Consider the following 22190-nt stretch of genomic DNA (forward strand, 5'->3'; position numbering starts at 1 on the left):
CTCAGACCTGAAACAGTGACTTCACACTTGCACTGAAACTCTCTCAAGAGAGTGTCAATTACAGAGAGGCCGTAACACTTCTGGTTTCCCTGATTAAACAGAGGTTAAATGCTTTTTCAAGAGGGAGACACTGGGGAGAGGACAGACATCTAAGAACAAGAAGACTGACCCAAGGGAGGTGACTTCTCTGGGCATGAGACACAGGTGGACTGTTTCTCAGAAGAACAGAACAGGGGAGCATTGGAGCCCAGAGAACACATCTTCTCAGATTCTGTAAAGCCCCTTTGCAAGTATCTTTATTCATCTGTGAGTTTGCTTACGTTCAGCAACACTGGCACTCATCTAGCTCATAGTGAAAGAAAAATAAAAGAAGAAGATTGCACCAGGTAGCTGACATCCTTCCCATCTACCACTGTGGTGTCACGGAGAAATCTCTGCCTTGAAGTCATTGAAGAGTAGCACTTCAAACTTGAGAGTAATATAGAGCTGATTACTAAAAGAAGAAACACTTTTTCTTTACTACAAGAAGCAACAGCCTAACACAATTCCCAAGTATCCCAGAAAACAATTTTGAGATCCAAGAGGAACTACTGGGCAGGAACAGCTTTGTAACTTACAAAATCCAGTGCATGATGAAAAATCATTAGACATTTCAAGGTGGCGACAGCAGAGGATGAAACCAAGCAGGGATGTTTCTGAGTGCAGGGCCCTGGGCAGTTCAGATTCCAGACCTAGGAAGCGAGTCCTGCTGCTAATTTATTCTCAGTTACTCAGATATTTAAATAAATTGAAACATTCTCATTTGGGGCATTCCTGTGATCGAAACTCTGTCATACACAGGAACCACAGAAGTGATCAGGGTTCTTTTCATTCCTTTGATGACTTATACACCACTGGGTGGTTAATATTTTTATGGCTCATATCAAAAAGAGATGAGACACATGTAAAAATGACTGCCCCTTTGCTGTCATTAAAAGTGTTGAATCTTCTGCTTCTACAGCATGCAACCCAATGAATATAGTCACTGACCTAGTTATCTTGGCTGTCAAACAAGCTATTCTGTTAATGGGTTTGTGAGGAGTCACCAGCATATAAGCAACAATAATATGACCGTCTAAAGATCCCATGCAGAGGATTACAGAGAGAGGGTATTTTCGTACTGATTGCTAAGATGAGAAAACAAGGCATTTGATCACAATGCGTTTCATCTAAATTCTCCCGCTGCATTCCTAGAAGAATACTGCAGAGAGGGGGAAAGTATCCCTTTACCATGTGGAAAGTATTTCCTCTTGAATCTTCAATCCGTTGTCCAGGATGCTTCGAAAACTACTAGTTAAGATAAATGACATGAAGAGCCACTCCATTTAGATAAACTGAGAAATAGAAAGGAAATAAATAGAAAGGGAATAACTATGTGTGATTCATAGTTCTTGTTTCAAAAGCAAGTGATAAAAAATGCTTGATTCGTGCTAAAATGAAGACAGAGGCAACTGAGCTATGGGTGGGGCGGGGGAGACTGTGTATTGCTAGTCTGTTCCAAGGCCATTGCAGAGACAGGCTCGCCTAGCTCGAGGAAGAGAGACCAGAGGTTCTGTGTCAGTTCAGGCTCCCTTCCTGAGGAGCAGCTGGGAATCACCTAAGCCCTGTCATTTAGCCAGTAAGTTCATGCTGCCTGGAGCCAACCAGACTTTTTAACATCTTCTTCCTCCAGCAAGGAGACCCCTGGACTGCCAGTACTCTGCCCCCTGCAGAGATTTATGACCTGGGATTCCCACTCTGCTAATGACCCAGGAGCTTGACAGGACTCCAGCTGCATGAGTCTCAGGCAGGCCATTTGGATGCTGATGCCGGAGGTCGAGAGTTCAAACCAGCAGAGCAGTTTTTTTTTCATTTAAATTACAAATTAGCAGGCTGCAGATTAAGATGTTTTAAATATCCCGCATCCCAATCCTTTTGGGACCCTCCTACAAATTGAACATGAAGCACTAAACTGCACCCCATTGAATCCTGCCATCCTTTGAGTGAGTGGTGAGAGAATGAGCTATTTGCAGTCGCTCTAGCTTCACGAGGCCGTTGGAGGGACACCACAGGACACCAGGGCTTGGGGAAGGCCCCACGCCGCACTGGAGACAGACTCTAATAAGAAAAACAGGTTCTTGTGCTTAGAAAATAAAACTGGGGCTTTCTGTCTACTTAATCAGGAACAGAAAACTGTTAGTATTCTGGGCAAGAGAGAAATGTATCTCACAGCTCAAAGGAAAACAAAGCAACTTTTAAAATTAAGATCTATTTTCCCAATTCAATTGTTAAAACAAAACTCTGGAATGATATATATTATTGTTTCACAAGCAAGTGATAAAATGCTTGATTCATGCTAAAATGAAGACAGGCAGCTGAGATATATATATATATACACACACGTATATATGTGTTTATTCTTCTGTGTATGTTTATGCTTCTGTACTTTGTCATTGATGGTTTTGCTTCATAGACAAAAAAGTCTATGAAGAATTTGAGAATTTGATTATTCTTTTACAGAAAAATTAAAGCAACCGATATTACTTGGGTATTTAGCACATGTGCTGTACAAAGGACGTTTACATGGATTTGCCCATCATGCCCTCTGCCTACGTTCCCCCAGTTACATACAAGATGGGCAGACAAAGGGAGATGTGCACCCAGGTCGGTGGCTTCACAGCCCATACCTTTAACCACATGCCGTCTGCCCAGCAGGCACTGCGTACTCCCTTTGGCCCGCTGGCATCATCCAGGCTCACTACGTCCACTCCATGCAGAGGTGTGGGATGGGAGCCAGGATCTTTGTCCCACCTGTTCCATAGGAAGCTATTGGTTCCGCTTGCCCTCCAGCCCCTGCTATTGGCTGGGGTGCAGCAGGAACCACCTTTGTCTTCCCAAGGACTCTTCCAGCAGGAAAGCACACCATTAGGTTTCCAGCTAGGATTTGTATTCTTTTCCAAAGCTTTCTCTTTTAGGGGGAAATACACATTAAAAAAGTGAGACAAATAAATCAGAGAGTTAAGGCAGGGGGCTCTGGGTTGTTCCTAGGTGCATCTGGGGCGCTCTCAGTATGTTTCTACCTTCTGCTGCCATACGTCAGTTAAACTTCCCCCAGACCCTTCTGTGCCTCCCCGCCAAATTGTACCTTCCCTTTCAACACACAGAGCTCTTGCTAGAAATTGCCTATAACGTTGGACCTGAATGAGGTATGTGTAGAACACAAGACATGGAGGAACACAGAGATGGCTTTGGCTCTAGAGCCCTCAAAGCTAGAAGAACAAACTGTAGGGAAGAAGAGGAGGCCCAGTGAAAAAAAAATGATGGGCAGAACATCCCTTATGTATATACATACTTACAACAGAGCATAGGCGATGTATGACATGCACTTAGAAACTCTTTGAGGGAATCAGTAAGCATGAAACTAAAAGGGAACCAGAGACGGACTCTAGGAAGGCTTTCAGGAAGAATCAGGGCTTTGGAGGAGGAGAAAAAGCAGTGAGGGGGTGGATTCCCAAATGGGCTGTTTGTGGGAGGAAGGGGTGGTTGTTTCCTGATTCCCATCTCTGAGGTCTGAGTTGTGGGCCCAGAGTGTGGAATGGGGAGAAGGAGGAGTGCTGGAAGAGACCAGAGGGAATATCAAATCAATGTCCTGGGAGGGAGTAAATGACCAGGCAAGGGTGTTAGGGTTGGCTGCCGTCCTGGGGTGGCCGTGTGAGACGGTGACCATAGTTTCTGAGTGAGAACAGGGGCTTGTAAATTTTCTGGCAGAATTTCACTACTGAGCTCCATGTATAGAGCGGGTAATAAGTTGGGTGTAGCCAAGTTGGGTCTCCCAGGAAGGATAAGGGAGCAAGAATTGGGGATTCAGACGCCCTCCATCCTGTGACTCTACTTGCCTTGCAGGTTGCCCTTCCCCACCTGACTAGAGCTGGCTCTCTAAAGCCAGGCCTGTTGTAGCCCACGGAGAGGTGAAAGGGGGAGGCCGAGTCTGCAGGATGTACACAGAGGGACCTGCCCGACTTCTGCTGGCACCCTGCCAGCCAGATGGTGATTCGGGAGGGAGGATGGGGAACCCTGCCTGAGGCAGGGCCAGTGACTCTGTGACATGGTGGGTCTCCAGCACCTGAGGACACAGGTGGGCTGGGAGTACAGGGTCTTCTCATGGAAGCCCATCTTGGCACCCTAGTGGGAAGAAAGATCCTTGACCCTCAAATTGTTGATAAGGGGCCTCATCTGCATCTTGAGCAGGTGACCCAGGCACCACACAGGTCAGAGAAGAAGGCAGACAGACAGGGCCTCTCACCCTCCTATATTTTACTGTCTCCACAAAAAGCATCCATTTCATGATCGGAGCCTCACTTCAGCAAGCCTGGGATCCGTATTCCAGCTGTTTTTAAAGCCATCCACCCTCCCTTTACAACCCAGGGAGCCCTGGGCACGGCTTCCTCTAACTGATTCCATTCACTAAACCACAGAAAAGATAAAATGCTTCCATGTGCAACACCATGGATGAGCCTTGTGAATATCACACTAAGTGACATGAGTCAGATGGAAAAGGTCATGAACCATACGATTTCACTCATATGTGGGATAAAAAACTGAAAGCAACAACAAACAAGACAAACAAATGAATCAAAGGCTCCTAGACACAGACGACAAAGGGATGACCAGAGGGGAAGGAGATTAGGGTGAGAAAAAGGTAAAGGGGGTCAAATATATGGAGACAAATTGAGACTTGACTTTGAGGGGTAAACACACAATGCAATACACAGATCATGTATTTATTATACAGGGCCCAGCAGAAATAAAGCTTCTTTGAGTGTGGTTGGTAAGTTTGTGAATGTCTCACATGAGATGAACAGCAATTTGAACATTTCACTTAAAATGTTATAGAACGTGCTTGAGTGTGATATTGTTATATTACAGATTTACATGCTTATGATTTTATAATAAAAGATTCTGTAATAAAAGGGGTGTTTTTTGTGCCAGACACTGTAGAATTGAACCCTGGAAACCATATGTATTCATTAATCCATGTCACCCTAATGCACTTAATAAAGTTTTTAAAAGAAAGAAGAAATAGCAGGAAGGGGACAGGAGCCTGGGAACCAAAACATCTTTATCACATAACGCAGATAAAAGTAAAAATCTAACAGGATACTACTGTAAGAACTTCCAGTGACATTCCCAAGATTGACTAGGAGATTTTTTAAAGCTCGCTCTTTCAGGCAGTTCTTGTAACTTTTGCTTCTTTGCTGTTAGGAATTACATGATGGTACTTGGTGCTTCTACCCCTCTAGATGCAGGGGTTTCTAGAACTTCCCAAGTATATTTGCAAAACTACCAAACCATTTCCAGTGCACATGGCGGTCTTACCTGGGAGGACATGCAGATACTTTGCAAGGCACTAGCCCTGTAACAGGCCGGGTGTTGGGATTGCAGAATGACGTATTTACTTGAAACTTCAGGTCTCTGTAGCAGCCTTCTCGTGTGGTCATCTGCCCTACGTGAAAGGGTGAGATGCAAGATAAAGACTCACAGACATGCTCCATGGTAAAAGGCACGTGAAAAGCTAATGAAGACTCATTGAAAAAAACTTCACCACATTTGCAAGTCTTTGTGTTACTGACCAATTTGCTAACTGTAGGTATTATATTTTCCTGACTGGTCTTCATGATTTTTATTAGTAAATTTCATCAGTTCTAAGATACATGCATTTTCTTCCTACATTTTAACTTCTTTAAAATTAACATGGGCCTTGCTGTCGATACAAACATACCTTTTATGAAACATACTAATTTTTTTCTGTTGTTTCTGTGGTTAAAATATACTTATCATTTCTTAAAACTAACATAATACTAACTATGCTAGACGTGTGGGTCCATTTGAGAGGTCACAAGAGGAAATAATCAGTAATAAACCAGAAAGAAATAAAGATAAAAATACCAACAAGCAGTTTATCACTAGAGAATTTACAGAGCCAAATATTGCCAGTTTCAAGCCAACTGTCAAATTTTTTGCAACAATAACTTAGGTGTATGGAATGAGGTCAATGGAAATATAAGCTGGTTTGATTTCTACTTCTGCTTACATCTTCAGCTATTTATGGTTCTGTGAACATCCCTAAGTTTGTGCAATACTTCAATTCATTAATTTACCCAAATAAGCATTGTAACTTATCTGAGGTACCTAGAATAGTCAAAGTCACAGAGAGGGGAAGTAGAATAGTGGGTGCCAGGGGCTGGGAGAGGGGGGCAGGGCATCAGTGTTTCATGGGGACAGAGTATCAGTTTGAGAAGATGGAAAAAATCTGGAGATGAGACGGTAGCGACTCTGCACAGCAATGTAAACGTGCTCAATGCCACTGAATTGTGCACTTAAAGGTAGTTAGTAAATTTTATGTTGTGTATATTTTGTAACAATAAGAAAGAGACTCAAATTAGATATTCACTTTGATGGATGTTATTACATAGTTCATTTAATGGAAAGAAAAATATTTATAAGAAGAAACAAACGTGTTGATTTAAAATGAACAAAACTAAAACATATTATTATCTAAAATAATTTAATCACTCTGCTTGGAAAAACTGGAGTCATACTGTTCGTGTGCCCATATGCCTTTTGTTTCCTGAAGTTGAAGCTGGAGAATGACAGAATGATGTCCTGACTCCCTGCTCAGGAAGATCCCGAGTTTGCTTGTGAAGGAAGAGCCCAAAGGTGCTTCAGGACAGCCAAGCCACCACCGTGGGCTCCAGGCACAGCAATCTCGAACTCTCGGTTCCGTTTGAAACCAAATCCTTTTTTACTTAAGGAAAAGCAAAGCCTCTAAAGGGAACATTGGAAACAAGTTTGACATTTTGGCTCTCCTTTGTCAAAGGAATAAAGTAAGTCTCTAGACAATCAGTTTTCTTGAGTGGCAAGAGGAGGAGAGGCCTCCAAGGGTCCAAAGCAGACACCTGAACCTCAAGCACCGACTGCCTGGGGTTCAATCCTGTGGGAACAATGGAGGGGTGGTTGCATGGGACCTTTGCAGTTTTGTGCAATTATTCGACTCTTTGCTAATTTTACACAATCATATTCTAAAAGTTTTTTTTGGGGGGGTGTTCCCCACTGTGAATTTTGCAAATATTTCTTCCTGATTTTAATGATTTCTGATCAAGAATGGCTTATTAAAAGTGACTTTGATAAAGGCCATGGAATACTTCTGCAGTAACATAAGAAGATTTATGTACATATATGGAGAATCTGGAAGGTGACATATCTATGAAGGAACAAGATCTAAATCATACATAATGAATGACCCTAAACACTACTGTCAGAAAGGTCAAGTTGGCATTCATTGAAGAAGTACCTCAATGTCACAGGGCAAAAGAATGATAATAAAAACGAGTGTTTCAAGCACTCTGGTAAGTTTGCTCTAATATGTCAGTTTAGGATAATCGAAGATGGGGTTGGTGACTCATGTGGAACACAAGAGTGTGTTCACACACCCACATGCGAGAAACAGAAACAGTGATTGGAGACACAAAATTCTCTCTTCTGCAGAAGCAGCATGGACACAGCCCCCACACCGAGGTCCTGCTCTGTGGGCTGGGACATTCATACTTCCACACTTAGGGAGCATCCAGGTATCACATGGCTAGTAACCATGGAAACAGGTTTAGGTTCTGCTTTAAGAAACCATTTTTTTTCTACAGTTGATTCAGAGCTACAAAGAATTCCATTAGATCAGAAGGTCTTTACTTGGCTCCAGGACCTGAAAATCTGAGCCCACAGGCTTGGCCAAAAGCATTCTTGTTCCTCCTTTCACATCCCTGATTTTGTTCCTTAGTTTCTGTATGGTTCTTATCCAATCAACTCTCCCTGGGGACTTCCCTCCCAATCCTCTCCCAAACTCCGGCTTTCCTATTGCCTATTCACCACCTTACCTATGCAACCATCTAATAACCTCACTTGTAGGAAAGATGGAGAGAACTACAACGTAAGGGAAAGAAATCAATCTCACATTCATGTGCAATGTTCATATCTTTTTTCTCAAAGGCTTTTTTTGGGTCCTTAGTCAGATACTTTGGCTCAGCATATGCCTGTAATTTGCATACTCAAGTTCTTGGGATTAGACTTACCGAGACCTTCAGTTGTCTGCCTGCCTGTTGGCGTTTGTCACATTCCAGAAGGAAAAAGACAAGCTGTTCTTTGAACTGGCTTGTAGCCACTCAGCTTCAGACCAGCACTCTCGCGCACACACAAACACACATGCACACATCCAAGTGCATTCATGCATTCACACATGCCTTTGTACATGTGTGTGTAGACCCACTCCTCTTAAGATGATCACATAATCCAAAAATAAGGAGATTTGTGTTCATCATCCCTGCCCTAGGGCCACAAGAATAACAAGATCATTATGTAATTCCCTCTTGCTTCAAGAATTTCATAACCTAAGCTGCCTAATTTCTTAGGCAAAGCTATAACATTAACCGAAAATACTAGAAACTGACATTTACTTGAGTAGACAAAGTGTTAAGAGCTTTATAGCTGTTCTCTCATCTAATACTTAGAGGAACCCTATACAGTAAGTCACATTATGACCCACATTTTACAGATGGGCTTACTAAGGTGTAAAGGCTTACATAGCCAATAATATGAAATTTTAAGATGTGGGGCCAGGACACGCCCCCTGGCTTTATGGTAAAAAACACCACAGTGTACGTGATAGCTCGCTTTCTTTCTACCCAATGTAACATGGAGTAGAGGCTTCTTATTTGAGACCAAGATTCTTGACATTTTCTATTTCAGAACTCTTTATAGACTAGGGATAATTTCTTAAACTCCGTTGCAGTGGAATAAATGGAGCTCAAATTCTAAACAATGAAAGTCAAATCCAGAAGCAGGAAGAAGAGAGGCATGCAGTGGCCCTGGGGAAGCTGCCACCATGGAGGGGTGATGGAAGGCTTACCCCACATCACCATTCCTACACAGGGTCCTTGCATATTTATAAACCGATAAGCGGTTGAGATCTTGTGTTTGTTTATCCAACAAGTAAGTACTTGGCTCCTGGTATATGCAGGACCCTGTGCTAGGCCCTGAGGGCACAGCAGCTAATGAGAAACAGCAAATGTCATGAACCAGCCTCCACCAAAACCATTCCATCTCCATCACAGAACCCAAACCATGAAGAGTACAGCAAGTAACAAAAACAGACCTGAATACAATATCAGGTATGACAAGACCAGAAGACAAATATCTTGAAAGGCCAAGGGAATCAAGGGTGGCACTGCCTGGGATGGCAAGGGACCCCTGCCTGCTGCTGAAAGGCTTCCTCGAGCTCATAACAGGTGAGCAGAGCACAGCAAAGACAAGCTGCAGGTAACACTGACGCTCAGTGACAAAAGTTCCTTCTTTCGAGCTGGGAGAGCTCAAAGCAATGAGAAAGCTTGCACATATGATGCTGGTACAGAAAAGAATCAAAACCAGAGAACAGTTAAAAAAGAAAAGCAAAGCAGTGCTCAGTACAGTAGCTGTAAGAAAGATGAGATGGGGACCCTTAAATTATGTAATTGGCAGGATACGTTTTAGGCAGTAAGTGTGCCCAGGTTCTGGGTGTTCTGCAGAGATTGACTTGGGAATTGACATAAGAAATGTCCTTTCAGTCATACTATAGCCATTTATCTCTGTTTCAAAATGAGAAGCATACCCAACGCATCACTGCATTTTTGCTGTGATTAAGTCAGGTTGTGAATAAAGGGGTGAGCAAAGGCAAGGTGGGGGGTAATTGGCAAGGCAATCTTGTCAGCTACATACTGAGCCCACGGGCCAGGTTCCCAGGTCATGGGGGTTCACTACCCACACAAACGCACACAGGTGAATACAATATGACATGCCAGGTGTGTACTGGATGGGCCAGGGATGCCCACATCCTGGATTCTTAAAACTGACCTGGCGAGGCTCAACCATACCTTCTCTTAATGGAGGGGACCCTTAGCAGCACTTAGAAAGCAAAGAGGAGGGAGCACAAGGTAGTGCCCACCACCCCAGGGTAGGTGCCTCAGGCAGCTGAGCACCCTGACCAGGTTGGGGAGTGCTGGTCTGTGGACACAAGAACACCTGGAGACGCTCCTGGCTTTGGATGTCCAATCACATCAGCATTTTCCAAGAGACAAGATTTTTCACAGGAATATTGCCTCGAGACACCTGTTGCTGTGTTTTATGCCCCATTGAAATGGCTGGGGATATAAATGTTCAGCTTGCATGGTGAATGAACTTTTTAGGTCAAATCTGTTTATAGGTGGTAAGGATACTTGAGATTTTAATTTAGAATTCATTTTCCCAGCCCATATAAACAATAATGGACATAAAAATGAATTTAAATGGTTTTTTTTCCTTGGATGGTTTTCAAATATCTAAATATGCTGAGAAAATAAAAATATACGTAGACAATCATATCCCTAATAGTATTTAGGACTTCCAAATTCTATTTTTACGCGAGGTAGTAGATCACTATGTTTTCCGATGAATTTCCTGTGATGGAGTGGGATCTGCTCTGCCATACAGTAGAACATTTACAAGGACTCAGGTATTGTTTCTCTGACTGAGGGCACATCTGTGGAATAATTTCTGAAGAGGGCTTACAACGGCTTGACTATTCGTCAGAAAGAAATATCACATAGTCTGTGGGAACAACAGAATCGAGCCAATTTTCAAAAATGATCCATATTAATAAATAAGAGGGAAGAGTATACAATTCAAAGGCTTGGGTAAGAAAGTCAGAAAGGACATCTTTTGACTGCAAGGCCCGGACCGGAGTCCAGGCCATGGGAGGTGCTGAGTGTCGTGATACAGATGCCTGGGCTCTGCCCTTAATCTCATGGAAACTGGCTCTGGCCAGCTCTTCGAAAAGCATTTTAAAATCTTCACATTTTGCCAAAGGATCTGGAAGAGGAGTATTCAGTCTTAAAGACTATGATTTTATCAAATAATCTCCAAGTTTTTAATAATTCTAAGTATAGAATTAATTCCAACTGTTGCCCAAAGCCTTAGAAAACAACCATTCAAGCACAAATACACAGAGAACTGGAAAATATTCCACAAATAAATGCATGTGGTCCCATGAGAAGACGTCATCACTACAGTGAGCGCTATATACACTGTGGGCCTGTGTGATACATAGGCACGAAATCCCTGAAATCGGAAAAGGGACAATATTCTGGGACACCAGAGTGGGGGAGTTCCTGGGAGCAGCTCAGGTTCTAAGGGATTCCAGGCTGTGACTAAGTGACAATTTCCCCTGGTGTGATCACACTGAGCACATGGCACCCTAATGTGTTCCAGAACTTGGAGGGTGGTGACTGTGGTCATTTTTGGAGGACACAGGACATCTTTATGCATCTGATCTGCTTACCGATTTCCATGGCAGCACTGACCTGTCATTATGACAGAGGGAGAGGTGCTACTTGTCTTCTAGGTAGTTATTACCTGTTCATAAGGTTCCGGTTTGGTTAGCACAGAAGCAGGCAGCAGGATTGAAAACGCATGCGCACACTCACCTGCAGTGGGAGGCACTGGGGTGGTGTTGGCTATGACCACGGGATGGGAATGTGGGAGGGGCTGACCTAAGACAGACAGTTGAACCCAATGGCCCCAATGAAGGGAGGTTTGTGGGAACTGGCAGGACTCAGGAATAGGACATCATCATTGCTCCTTGGGAAGAAGCAGGCTCCCTCCTTTTACCCTGGACTTTTGAGCATGCTTAAAGAAATGGACAAGGGTGGCCCTGACTGGTGTAGCTCAGTGGATTGAGTCTGGGCTCCTAACCAAAGGGTTGCTGGCTTGATTCCCAGTCAGGGCACATGCCTGGGTTGCGGGACAGGTCCCCAGTGGAAGCCACATGAGAGGCAACCACACACTGATGTTTCTCTCTCTCTCTTTCTCCCTCCCTTCCCCTCTCTAAAAAGAAAGAAAGAAAGAAAGAAAGAAAGAAAGAAAGAAAGAAAGAAAGAAAGAAAGAAAGAAAGAAAGAAAGAAAGAAAGAAAAGAAATGGATAAGGGTGGACATCACACAGGGAGCAAAGGGTGGGCAATGTGTTTTGTAATTTACCAAGGTGTTGGATACCAACACAAAAGGTATTTTTATTAACTCAGCTCAAAAGTGACCCAAGGCAGGGAGGAAATAGCCAGATTATTTCAAATTGATCTCTGGGACCTAGAGGACAAGGAGACCCTTGAAATAAAGTGTTTTTTTTAAACTGTACACTTACTCTAGCATCCTGAACTTTCTAGAACACAAAGTGAGAATGGGAAAGACCTAATCTGAAGCAGTTCCTGTGAAAAATACCTAGAGATGTTAGTCAGTCGGACAAGGAATATGAAGACAAAGGCACTGCTGGCAGCCGGAAGCTGACTCAGCTCCGTCTCCCGGACAGACATCCAAGGGGCAGCTACACTGACCCTCTGTCAGCGCCAAGGTCCCAGAGTCCTCTCTCAGTTCTCACAGGACACCACTTACAATCTGGAGCAGTTATGCGTGTGTCCATGGTAACTCCTCTCTGGATCGCATATGCTTTTGAGGACAGGCCAGTACATATTTTTCTTTACAGTCTCAGAACTCAGCAGAATGACTGAGGAAGGATTGCTGGGTTGAAATAGTCCACTCCTTTGTTGAGATATACAAATACACCATATTTCAATGAGCTACAATGCTAAAAAAAATCACTAAATTCTTTTCCTGTTACACAACATTTATGTTAGCATTTCACTGTTCAGTTCACATGCAGAGGGAATGAAGGAAAGGTCTCTGTATTTTCCCCATCTGACATTAAGCAATTTGATACACATACCAGTACCTACAAATATCTGCTGTCTGAACAAGTGAGGGAGTGAATGAATGAATGAGTGGTTTGACATCAGCAAACAAGGGCAAATCCACTGATGATTCCATTCCATTTCCTAAAGCTAACTGCTACACTAATTAAAGTTTAGGCCTTAGACATAAATATCTGAAGATGGTGAAGGGCATATTATTGGAAAAGTAGAAAACAGGTTGGTTGATAAGCCAGTTTTAAGGTTTGTCCGAGGAAGCTTCATTGTGAATCAGGTGAATGTTTTCATTTGAAAAATAAATCATCCAAGACATTGCATGGTACATTTTTGAGTTAGTAAGCTAAGTTTTAATATGCGTTTTTCATTTGGAAGTAATTCAGAGGCTTGGGGTTAGTTATTTGAGATGTAACAAATCAACTAAGTCACAGAAGTTGATTTTTAAAAATTACAGCATGTGTAATTCTAAGAGGTGACTGAGGCCTTAACATGTAGACAAGAGTTCGGGAAGTTACTACCACATCAGACAGAGTCAGACAGAACTAAGCTGCTGCCTCACAATATCTTGGCTCCGAGCTGCCCTGTGTAAGTATCCCATTGCCAGGACCCAGAAACTGACTGAGATGCAGTCAAGGCACAACTGAGCAGGGTTATCGCAGTAAAAGTTAATGTGGTTATACCATGAAAGTGCGTGCAAGGAGAAAGGAGCTGGGGAAGCTTGTTAGAAAAGCAGATAAAAGGCACTACTTCACTTAGGAAATCTTATCTGTCAGGAAATCTTATTTTCTACAGAGAGATGGGTCTATTAGAGATGGTAAGAAAATGGGATGTCTTTAAATCAAAAGGAATTATTTCTCCTCCACTGATAATGTTTCTTGACTGAAAGAATAGGTGGGGAGTCATTCAGTCACCTTTAAAGCCACTAGCTTGCTCTTCTGTGTGGAGAAAATCACATTTTTTTCTTCGAAAGCTCTTAATGTCAGGATTTAAATATAATTTGAATATTTTATTCTTGGTTTAAAATGGAAAGAATTAACATATGTCGAGTACACAGTGTTAAATTTTCAGACCATAATACTTTTGTTAATGTTTGTTGCCCTTATTCTCTTCTCTTTATTAAGAAGGTATGAGTTCATTGTTTTTCCTTACCCATTTGTTAGATTCTTGCTTCATGCAAGTGCTCATTTGGAAACCATTTCTACATTTAAATAGTATACCGTCTGAATTAATGTCTTAATTATTCAAATTTTGAATGCACAAAGCTGAAATTTAATTGCTCAAGTAGCAATATGGCTGCTTTTAAAATATCAGACAGTATTTACGACTTGTGTCTATATTTACAAACATTTACTTGCCACTCTTTGCCAGATAGCACCTACCAACTGTAGCTAAGAAATGTTCTTCTAGGAAACTAACCTCAGCAATTTAAACACATCTTACGGTATTAAGATGAAAAATTTTGTCATGTGAAATTCTTTTGGCATGTTATTTCTTGTCACTTCCACTGTAGTTTTTAATAAAATCCTTATGATTTCTCCATGAATTTCAGTATACGACTTTACAGCAAATTTTTTCCACTGAATTTTTTGAACAAGACCATTTGGTTTAAAAACTCACTCTATATCAGTATATTTTTCATGCATGTTTCGATTTCTTATCACCACCATGATATATATATATATATATATATGTGTGTGTGTGTGTGTGTGTGTGTATAAAATAGGTTGAGTGACTTTCATTTGGATAATCTCGTAACAAAGCTATGTATAGAAACTCTTAAATTAGATAAGAATCATAAACCAATTCACTAAAGGACTTCCTCAAAACTACACACTAATGCAGGTCAACTGGAGAAGGGAGTTGAAGCTTTCAGGTAATACTCAGAACCACTGTTCTTGCCCCTGTCTCTGCAAATGTTACTGCTACCGTCAGGCAGACACCTTGGGTTACTCATTAGGACATGATGGGAACCAGTGTCGTATAGGGAACTGTTCTGCATGGCATGGGGAATGTAGCCCAGCCCCCATTCAGAAAGGCCAGTGGGGAGCGAGGTCTGGCACCTAGGACCCACACCCACGGATAGGGGATAGGTTTTCCTGTGGGGAGTCAGGCTTGCATTGTACCTTGGATGCTTTAAGGCCTGCTTTTGCTAAAAGCCCCCCTCACCCTGAGTTGAGACTGCAGATGTTTAATGTATATCTCTGAAGCAACTCCCTAAAGTCTGTGCTAAGCGGTCCCAAGGATGAAATGTAACCAGATCAATCACTTTTATCATTCCCTTGCATTTGCAACTTTTCTTTTCTCTTTTTGTTATCCGTAAGAAGTAATCACTTAAAGTAAACCTAAGGATAATGAATGAGAACCTTCTTTGATGTAAAGTGACTAGAAAGCAATAAAAGCCTGTCCAGGCAAGGGTGGAGGAGCTCTCCTCTGGAGAGAGTGGCCAAGGCGCTTTGTCTGTCAGAGAATGGCCGTGCCATCCCTTTTTCTCCACAGGACTTCTGCAGTCTGTGAATTTGGTCATTGCATCCACAACACAGACTCTGCAGGCCGGAGTCTGAATCAGTGTAGTACATGTCACAGACCAGACACGTCTGTGCCCGCCACCGTGTGTGCCCACCGCCGGGAGAGATAAGAGAATCGACCTACCACCTCCACAGGAGGCTGAGCACTCGGAGCGGACGATGGCCCAGGTGTAGCTGGGCTGGGCACTGGACTTCTTCTTACCCCCCAGCCGAGGCACCGAGTATTCCCAGGCCACGCCTGGGTTCCTTCCCTGGAGCAGAAGCTACAAAAAAGAAAGGGGAGAATATAGCTAAAGTAAAAACAAAACTACTTGATAATTTGCTTTCAATTACCTGAAACAATAACAACGTCAACAAAAAGCTAGTTACAATGATAAAATAAATACTGTCCATTCTCCAAAATTTACACGAACTTTCTGAACAGGAATAAATTCCTAAGTAAATTTAAGCACTACTAGAAGCTAGATGTGTAGATACTCTGACTCGCTTGCTCTATATTTACTGTCTCCTACACATATGGCTTCAGACGCCCCCCAAACTAACAAACATATTTAGTTATTTCTTGCTTTGTCTGGGTGTTTCTTCAGAATCCCCTGAAAATGTTCTCAGTGTGAGTGAACCAGAAAATGACACCTAAAAAGGACCATCACACTTCCTAGTAACAACCCAGGACACCGAAGCCAATGCCATCTATCCCACTGTCAAGGCTAAGTCAGAGTACTTTCCACCTGACTGTTGGCAGGTGCCCTGGAGTTCCAGGAGAAACCTATCTTACTGGTCAGGATGATCACTCTTGCCCAGCAGGTCTGTGAACCACAGGTTAACACATAAAATTACATGTGAACCCTTTACCTTCCAGTTTGAAACCCACACACATGGACCAGTTACTGGTCCATGTAGAAGTGGCTTTTTTTTTTGGTTTTCTCTTTGTTTTTAAAGAAACATCAAGATTAACCTGTTGTTAGACATCCCCATCTCTGAGCTTTGGAGCCTTTACTTGTCTTGATGTGATGTTCCAGTGAATAACAACACTGGCTCTTCCCTGACTCCTGGGCACCGCAGTCCCCTCCTTGACAACCCAGCTCAAGTCTCAGTTGCTGGAGAGGCAGCTTCTTTGCAAGGCCATCGAGAAGCTCCCCTTCTGACACCCTGATCCTCTGTGACTCTTCTACAGGAGCAGTTCCTGGTAAGCTGAGCTCATTTTCAACCCTGACCTGTCTCTCTTTCTCTATGCTTATTAAAACTAATAGCCTGGGACGGCAGGAGAGAAATAATCAAGACAAGAATGCAGGGTGAACAGGTTCACAGCAGGGTGAAGGAAGCAGTTCAAGGTCAGCAGGGGAGATGGAGGTGGGACATCTGGAGATGTGGCAGCAGTCCCAGATGGAGGGAGCCTGCCAGATGCAGGCATCAGATGGGGACATCTGGGTACACTTAACATTATACCAATAGCCCTGGGACTACAGAAATTCCAGAAGATCCCCAAATCCAGGTCCCCAAACCATGAGGCTGGAGTCTACCTCCACAATCAGCGTTTCATTGGTTGGCCCTGCAGACGTCAAGCTCTCTGGCTCCCTGTATGACCGTCGGTAATCGAAAGCGGTGCCTGAAAACCTGTAGCGGCCGGGCCAGTCCACGGTCCAGTGTCCGTTCAGGTAGTACGTCTTGAGGGCATTGCGCACAGCAATGTAGGAGGTAGATACGTTCATTTCATAGATCCGAATGCTTCGGGCTCCAGGAGGAATGGTCACCATCTGATAATATTCTAGATTCAAGTAAACAAGAGGGGGCAGAATGAGGCATTTCATTCCAGTAGTCCTAGGCCAAACCTCTCAGCACCTTGGGTACTCACTCCATAGCCACAGTGTGAGAATCCACATTTAGAAATGGGAGAGGATCTGTTATATTTGTCCTTTAAATGACTTTTTAAAAATATTGAAGCAGAGTTATCACAACTTGCACTATTCCTAATGACCATTTCAATTCAAATAATGTAGCAACTGCTGGCAATCAAAACACACGCTTGTGAGCAGGCACAGAAGGAAGCAGCTGTGGGACCTGTCAGGAGCCTTAGCTCCTGCTGTGTCCACTACACCTCAAGTTCTTCCCACGGAGGAGCTCCCACTCCCATCTTGTCTCAGCCTCTGCGGGCAGCCATGGCATACTCACGGTTGGTTCGGTGGTGCTTGGCATAGAGGCCCTTATGTGTTGTGCAGTCTGAGTTATTCCCCTTGCACACACCACAGGAGTCTTCAACAGCATTGGATCCAAGGATGTTGTCACATCCTACTCTCTGGGATATCCATGAGGTCGCATGTCATTTATGAAAGAAAAGATAACAGGAGCAACGTCACTAACCTCAAGCAGGAAACCTCCTCCCCACTAGAGCCGAAATTTCACCAACACAGGGAAATTCACAAATATTTATTGGATACCCAATATGTGCACAGAAAGGCTGCCATTCTACTATTCAGGTCCAGAGTAAGAAAACTTAAACATAACCTGAATTCTTCACCATTGCTACACAGTTGTCTCCTGAGCCCTGAATTATATCTATCAGGTTGTCATGTTGGAGAATTCAGACTGACATGAAGCACTTAGTACTAATGACAAGCAATTTGTCCTCACGAGGGTCCACCGGTATATGCCACGGTGCTTTTAAACCAAAGTAGCACATGCCATGTGGAAGTAATTTCCAGCAGTACATTATGTAAAGGGCGTATTTGTTCGCCCTCTTACAATTTTAGGAACTCTTTACAATTTGCATAGTGTTTACTAGTTTTATAAATCCCAACAAAAGCATATAGTCTGTAGATGTAAGAAAATCTATTCAGAAATGAAATAACGAATCCACAATCCCTTGCTTATAATCCTTTAAGGATGGATGCATTTCAGAATTTTTTGGATTTTAGGAAGGTAAGTGACATATTATGCAGATAATGTGAGAGTCCCAGATGGGACTAAAAAAGTGATGATATTGCTGTGACAAAATGCGTGACAAAATGCGGGCATCGTTACACCAAAGTGGGGAATGGGAACTGACAGACAGTCTCACAACAGTTCAGCGCAGGTTTTTGCCACCAAACAAAATCAGTCATCTTATATTTTCCAGCCAAACAAACTTCCTGCTTCACAGCTTTTAGATTTCAGTATCACAAATAAGGGGTTGCAACACTGTACCACTAAGAATACTAGAAAATAATGAAATATTTAACAAGTCAAGTAGTAATTAAATACAACAGGTAAAGATGATCATTTTAGAGCTGAAAAAGATCTTAATAGAACCATTTAGCCTAATCTTTATGCATTAAGGAGGATTGCACTGTTGTCTTTACCACTATCATACAACTTACAGAAAACTAGAGCTAGGACCAAGGTCATCAGACTCCACTGAATAAGAATACTGAGTAACTTTGTGCCATGTATTTGATCTGGTCACTTTGTTTATAATGTCATTCTTCCCATAACTTACTTCTGCACATGGCAACAAGCTCCAGGGGTAATGTTCACTTAGCCACTCAGTCTTCTCCAGCCTGTCTCCCAAGTCCCTTTCCAATGAATGTTGAGACTACTGGGTCTTCTGGCAACCCCTACAATAGCTGCCAAGTGTCCTCTTGGTTCTGAGCTGTCTCTGCTTCATTTACTCTCCATGCTATCGTCTAGCCACTTCATCTAATCCTGTGAGTCCATTCATTCCCAATCCCAGTGCCTGATCTACATGGACACTGGGATCAAAACCCAACTCCTCATTCTGGCAGTGATTGTTCTTATGAGAGCCCATTCATCCCCCTCACCTCCCCCAGCACCTCAACCCCTGGCTGACTTGTGGGTACTCTGATGGCTGAGGCAGGTCTTAGTCTGCCTGCTTACCCAACATCCCCCTTCCAACTCACCCTTTCAGACTTCACTTGGAAGCTCTCTTCTCCAAGGAGCCCTGCGAATCTCCCAGATCCACATCTAAGAGAGAATGAGCTCTTCCCTTCTCCCTGTGCTCCATACACACCTTCACTGCAACATGTCACTGTGTGACTCATTATGTGCACATCTGGCTTATCCACCACTGGGGTGTGACTTGGAGAAAAAGGGCTCGTTTTTTATCTGTTCTCTCTAGCTTCTCACAGGATGCCTGGCACAAAGCAGACTGTCTGGAGATGTTTGTTGAATGAATGAATGATCATTATTACCTCACATATCCCATCTATACAAACATTACGGCTATCCTCCGAGCATGGAGTCCCATCTTTGACTTTATTTGACAAAGAAAAGAAGAAATCAAATCCTTCTGCGATACAGTAGAGTTTGCATAAGTCCTGATCTTAAAAAGAAATACACACACAAACACAAATAAGAAAAATACTTAAGCGCTGATCATTTTTGCTCTAAATTTTAGATAGTTTTTTTTGCCCATAAAATAACTCCCACACAATAATACATTGCAAAGACATTTTTGTATCGTTGCTTCATTAGGCTTTTTCCCCTTTAATTTATTATTATCTAAATGTTCACTATTAATTTTTACTCTACTCTGTTCTTTACTAGTTTTTGTTCTTTACACAGTGGTTGGCACATAGTAGGCATACAATAAACATTTGTTGACTTGATCTACGACATTATTATTTACTATTCTGCTAGTATAATTAACTACTCTCTTGTAGAAATGCAGAAAGTCATTGCCATTTTGAAACAATATGCAAAACTCTCACAAATAAAATGCAATACAAGAATTAAAGTAATTACTTAATTTCTTAATAGCTCATGCAATTGAAGAAATACAAAATATTTTTAAATTAATAAAGGGAATATTGTTTAGATAACATCTCCAGAAGACAATCTTTTCTATTAATATAAAGGGTTATCAAAAATATGAATACATGGAAAATACGGTATCATCATATAGTTAAGACTGGTAGATAAAGTTCACTTCTCTCAATAATCCACTTCAAGTGTTTATGATGTATATAGTTAAACTTTTGTAAAAACCATTTCCTTTTGTTTTCTTCTTGGTAAGAAGGGAACAGTTTATGATGAAAAGTTAGTCTGCCTTAGGAGTTTATAGGCCAGAGTCTCATCTACAAATATTTTCTGTATTGTGCAAGATAAGAGACCAAACTGAATCAATTTAAGAATAAAATTCAGTATGTGCTTCCATGATTAATACATTTATTTACTGAAGATTAGCAAAGTCAGGAGTAGCATACATATTTTTTGACCCCAATTCAAAGTGCTTTCTACTTTTTTCTCCTGTCTACTTGTTCTCACTGGTTTAATTTTTACTGAGTTTAAGAGTGAAAACACCACCAAAGATACTTTTTGTGAAACTGCTAACAATTTTCCTTCTATAATCTACTAACTTCATAAACCTCTCACTATGAAAATATTATATATAATGGGATGAAGAAAGTACACGCCACATAAGAAGGTCTAACATGTATTTTCTGAGTGTTTCTTGGACAGTATTTCCAATTTGAAAGAATAAGATGATTTGATGTTCTCTAAATTTATTCATTTTTTTAATTTTTAAAAACTATTTTATTTGTTTATTTTTAGACAGAGGGGAGGGGAGGAAGAGAGGGTGAGAAACATCAGTGTGTGGTTGCCTCTCATGCCCCCTACTGGGGACCTGGCCAGCAACTCCAGCATGTGCTCTGACTGGAAATCAAACCAGCTACACTTTGGTTCACATGCTGGTGTTCAATCCATGAGCCACACCAGCTGGGTGAATTTATTCTTAAATTATGCCACCTGAGCTATAAAGTTCAGTTATAGTCATAAGAATAATGCATATTTCTCTCCAACTTGAGAGTAAATTTTACATATGGCACAAGTAAACACCTAAGTTTGTAATTATAGATCATCTTCCTGAATATAGTACGCTTGAAAATTATTTGATTTTATAAAAGATACTTAATTTTTTTTTCATTTTTAGAAATAATAAAGGTTTAATGGGGGACATGCTTAGAGCAATATCATCATCAATTACTGGGCTTTGCAATTAAACATAAACATTGATGCATTATCAATAAAAACATCTACTTTCAATTTTTTTTTACAGTTCTCTGAAGATTTCATCGTCTAATGTACTTATTTTCTTTCTATCTGGCTTGTTAATTTCTGACAACAGAGCTGGTTAGGTTTAAATTAAAATGCCAGTGGCCATGTATCAAACTAACCCCAGAAAAGATTCTGTGACACCGACCTCACGTAGCGGTATCTGGTCTATCTGAACAGCACACTGAGAGTCCTGTAGTTCTTTAAAGAGGAATGATAACAAAGCAGGGGCTGTCACTAGAGGGCGGGGTTGGGAGTTACCTTCTACTTGAGTGTAGGGCTTCCACGTGTAGTGCCACCCTCGGAAGCGCTTGCCGTTGTATTCCGCACACTGCACGGCGCGGAAGTCAACGCTATTGCGGGGGCATTGCTGGCTGTTGCAAAGCTTCAGAGCGCGCGTGGAGCCCTCGCAAAACTTCCCCCCGTGCGAGGGTCTGGAACACATAGTTTGCCATTAGAAACCTTCCATCTTAACAGCTTCTCACCTCTTCTTTCAAATCGGACTAACTGGATAATGTTAAAGCATATACAGTGGCCAAATAAAAAAGGTGCATTCTAAGTAGCCGCTGGGACTTACATATTAACAACATGAGCAGTGTTTCATTATCTATTGAGCACACTGTTTACCACAAAGGCAGAAGAGGTTCGAATCTGGAAAGCGGGTTTGTATGTGAATATGTGCTCATGGTTGCTTCCTGGCCTCCTGCTGCAGGACACAGGGTAAGCATCGCTGATCTCCAAATTCCATCAAGGAGGGGACAACAACAGGAGGGCAGTGGCTGTCCC

General features: G+C 42.1%; 1 protein-coding gene across 5 annotated transcripts in view; it reads right to left on the minus strand.

Annotated features, from left to right (window-relative positions):
* The window catches only part of ADAMTS16 (ADAM metallopeptidase with thrombospondin type 1 motif 16), a 125854-nt gene that overhangs the window by 32747 nt on the left and 70917 nt on the right, over window positions 1-22190 (minus strand). For 3 of the 5 annotated variants that reach the window (XM_037154368.2, XM_053657414.1, XM_037154369.2), the window contains 6 exons: window positions 21666-21838; window positions 19541-19671; window positions 17526-17649; window positions 16877-17121; window positions 15481-15619; window positions 5395-5521 (listed from right to left, as the gene is read on the minus strand). In XM_037154368.2, coding sequence (XP_037010263.2) covers window positions 5395-5521; window positions 15481-15619; window positions 16877-17121; window positions 17526-17649; window positions 19541-19671; window positions 21666-21838 — 939 coding nt within the window. The remainder of the gene's footprint in view (window positions 1-5394; window positions 5522-15480; window positions 15620-16876; window positions 17122-17525; window positions 17650-19540; window positions 19672-21665; window positions 21839-22190) is intronic. The other 2 variants (XM_053657413.1, XM_037154370.2) reach the window with 2 other exon arrangements.

Source organism: Artibeus jamaicensis, unplaced genomic scaffold (genome assembly GCF_021234435.1).
Source record: "Artibeus jamaicensis isolate MK-2021 breed Jamaican fruit bat unplaced genomic scaffold, CSHL_Jam_final scaffold_369, whole genome shotgun sequence".
In the NCBI taxonomy this organism is placed as follows: Eukaryota; Metazoa; Chordata; class Mammalia; order Chiroptera; family Phyllostomidae; genus Artibeus; species Artibeus jamaicensis.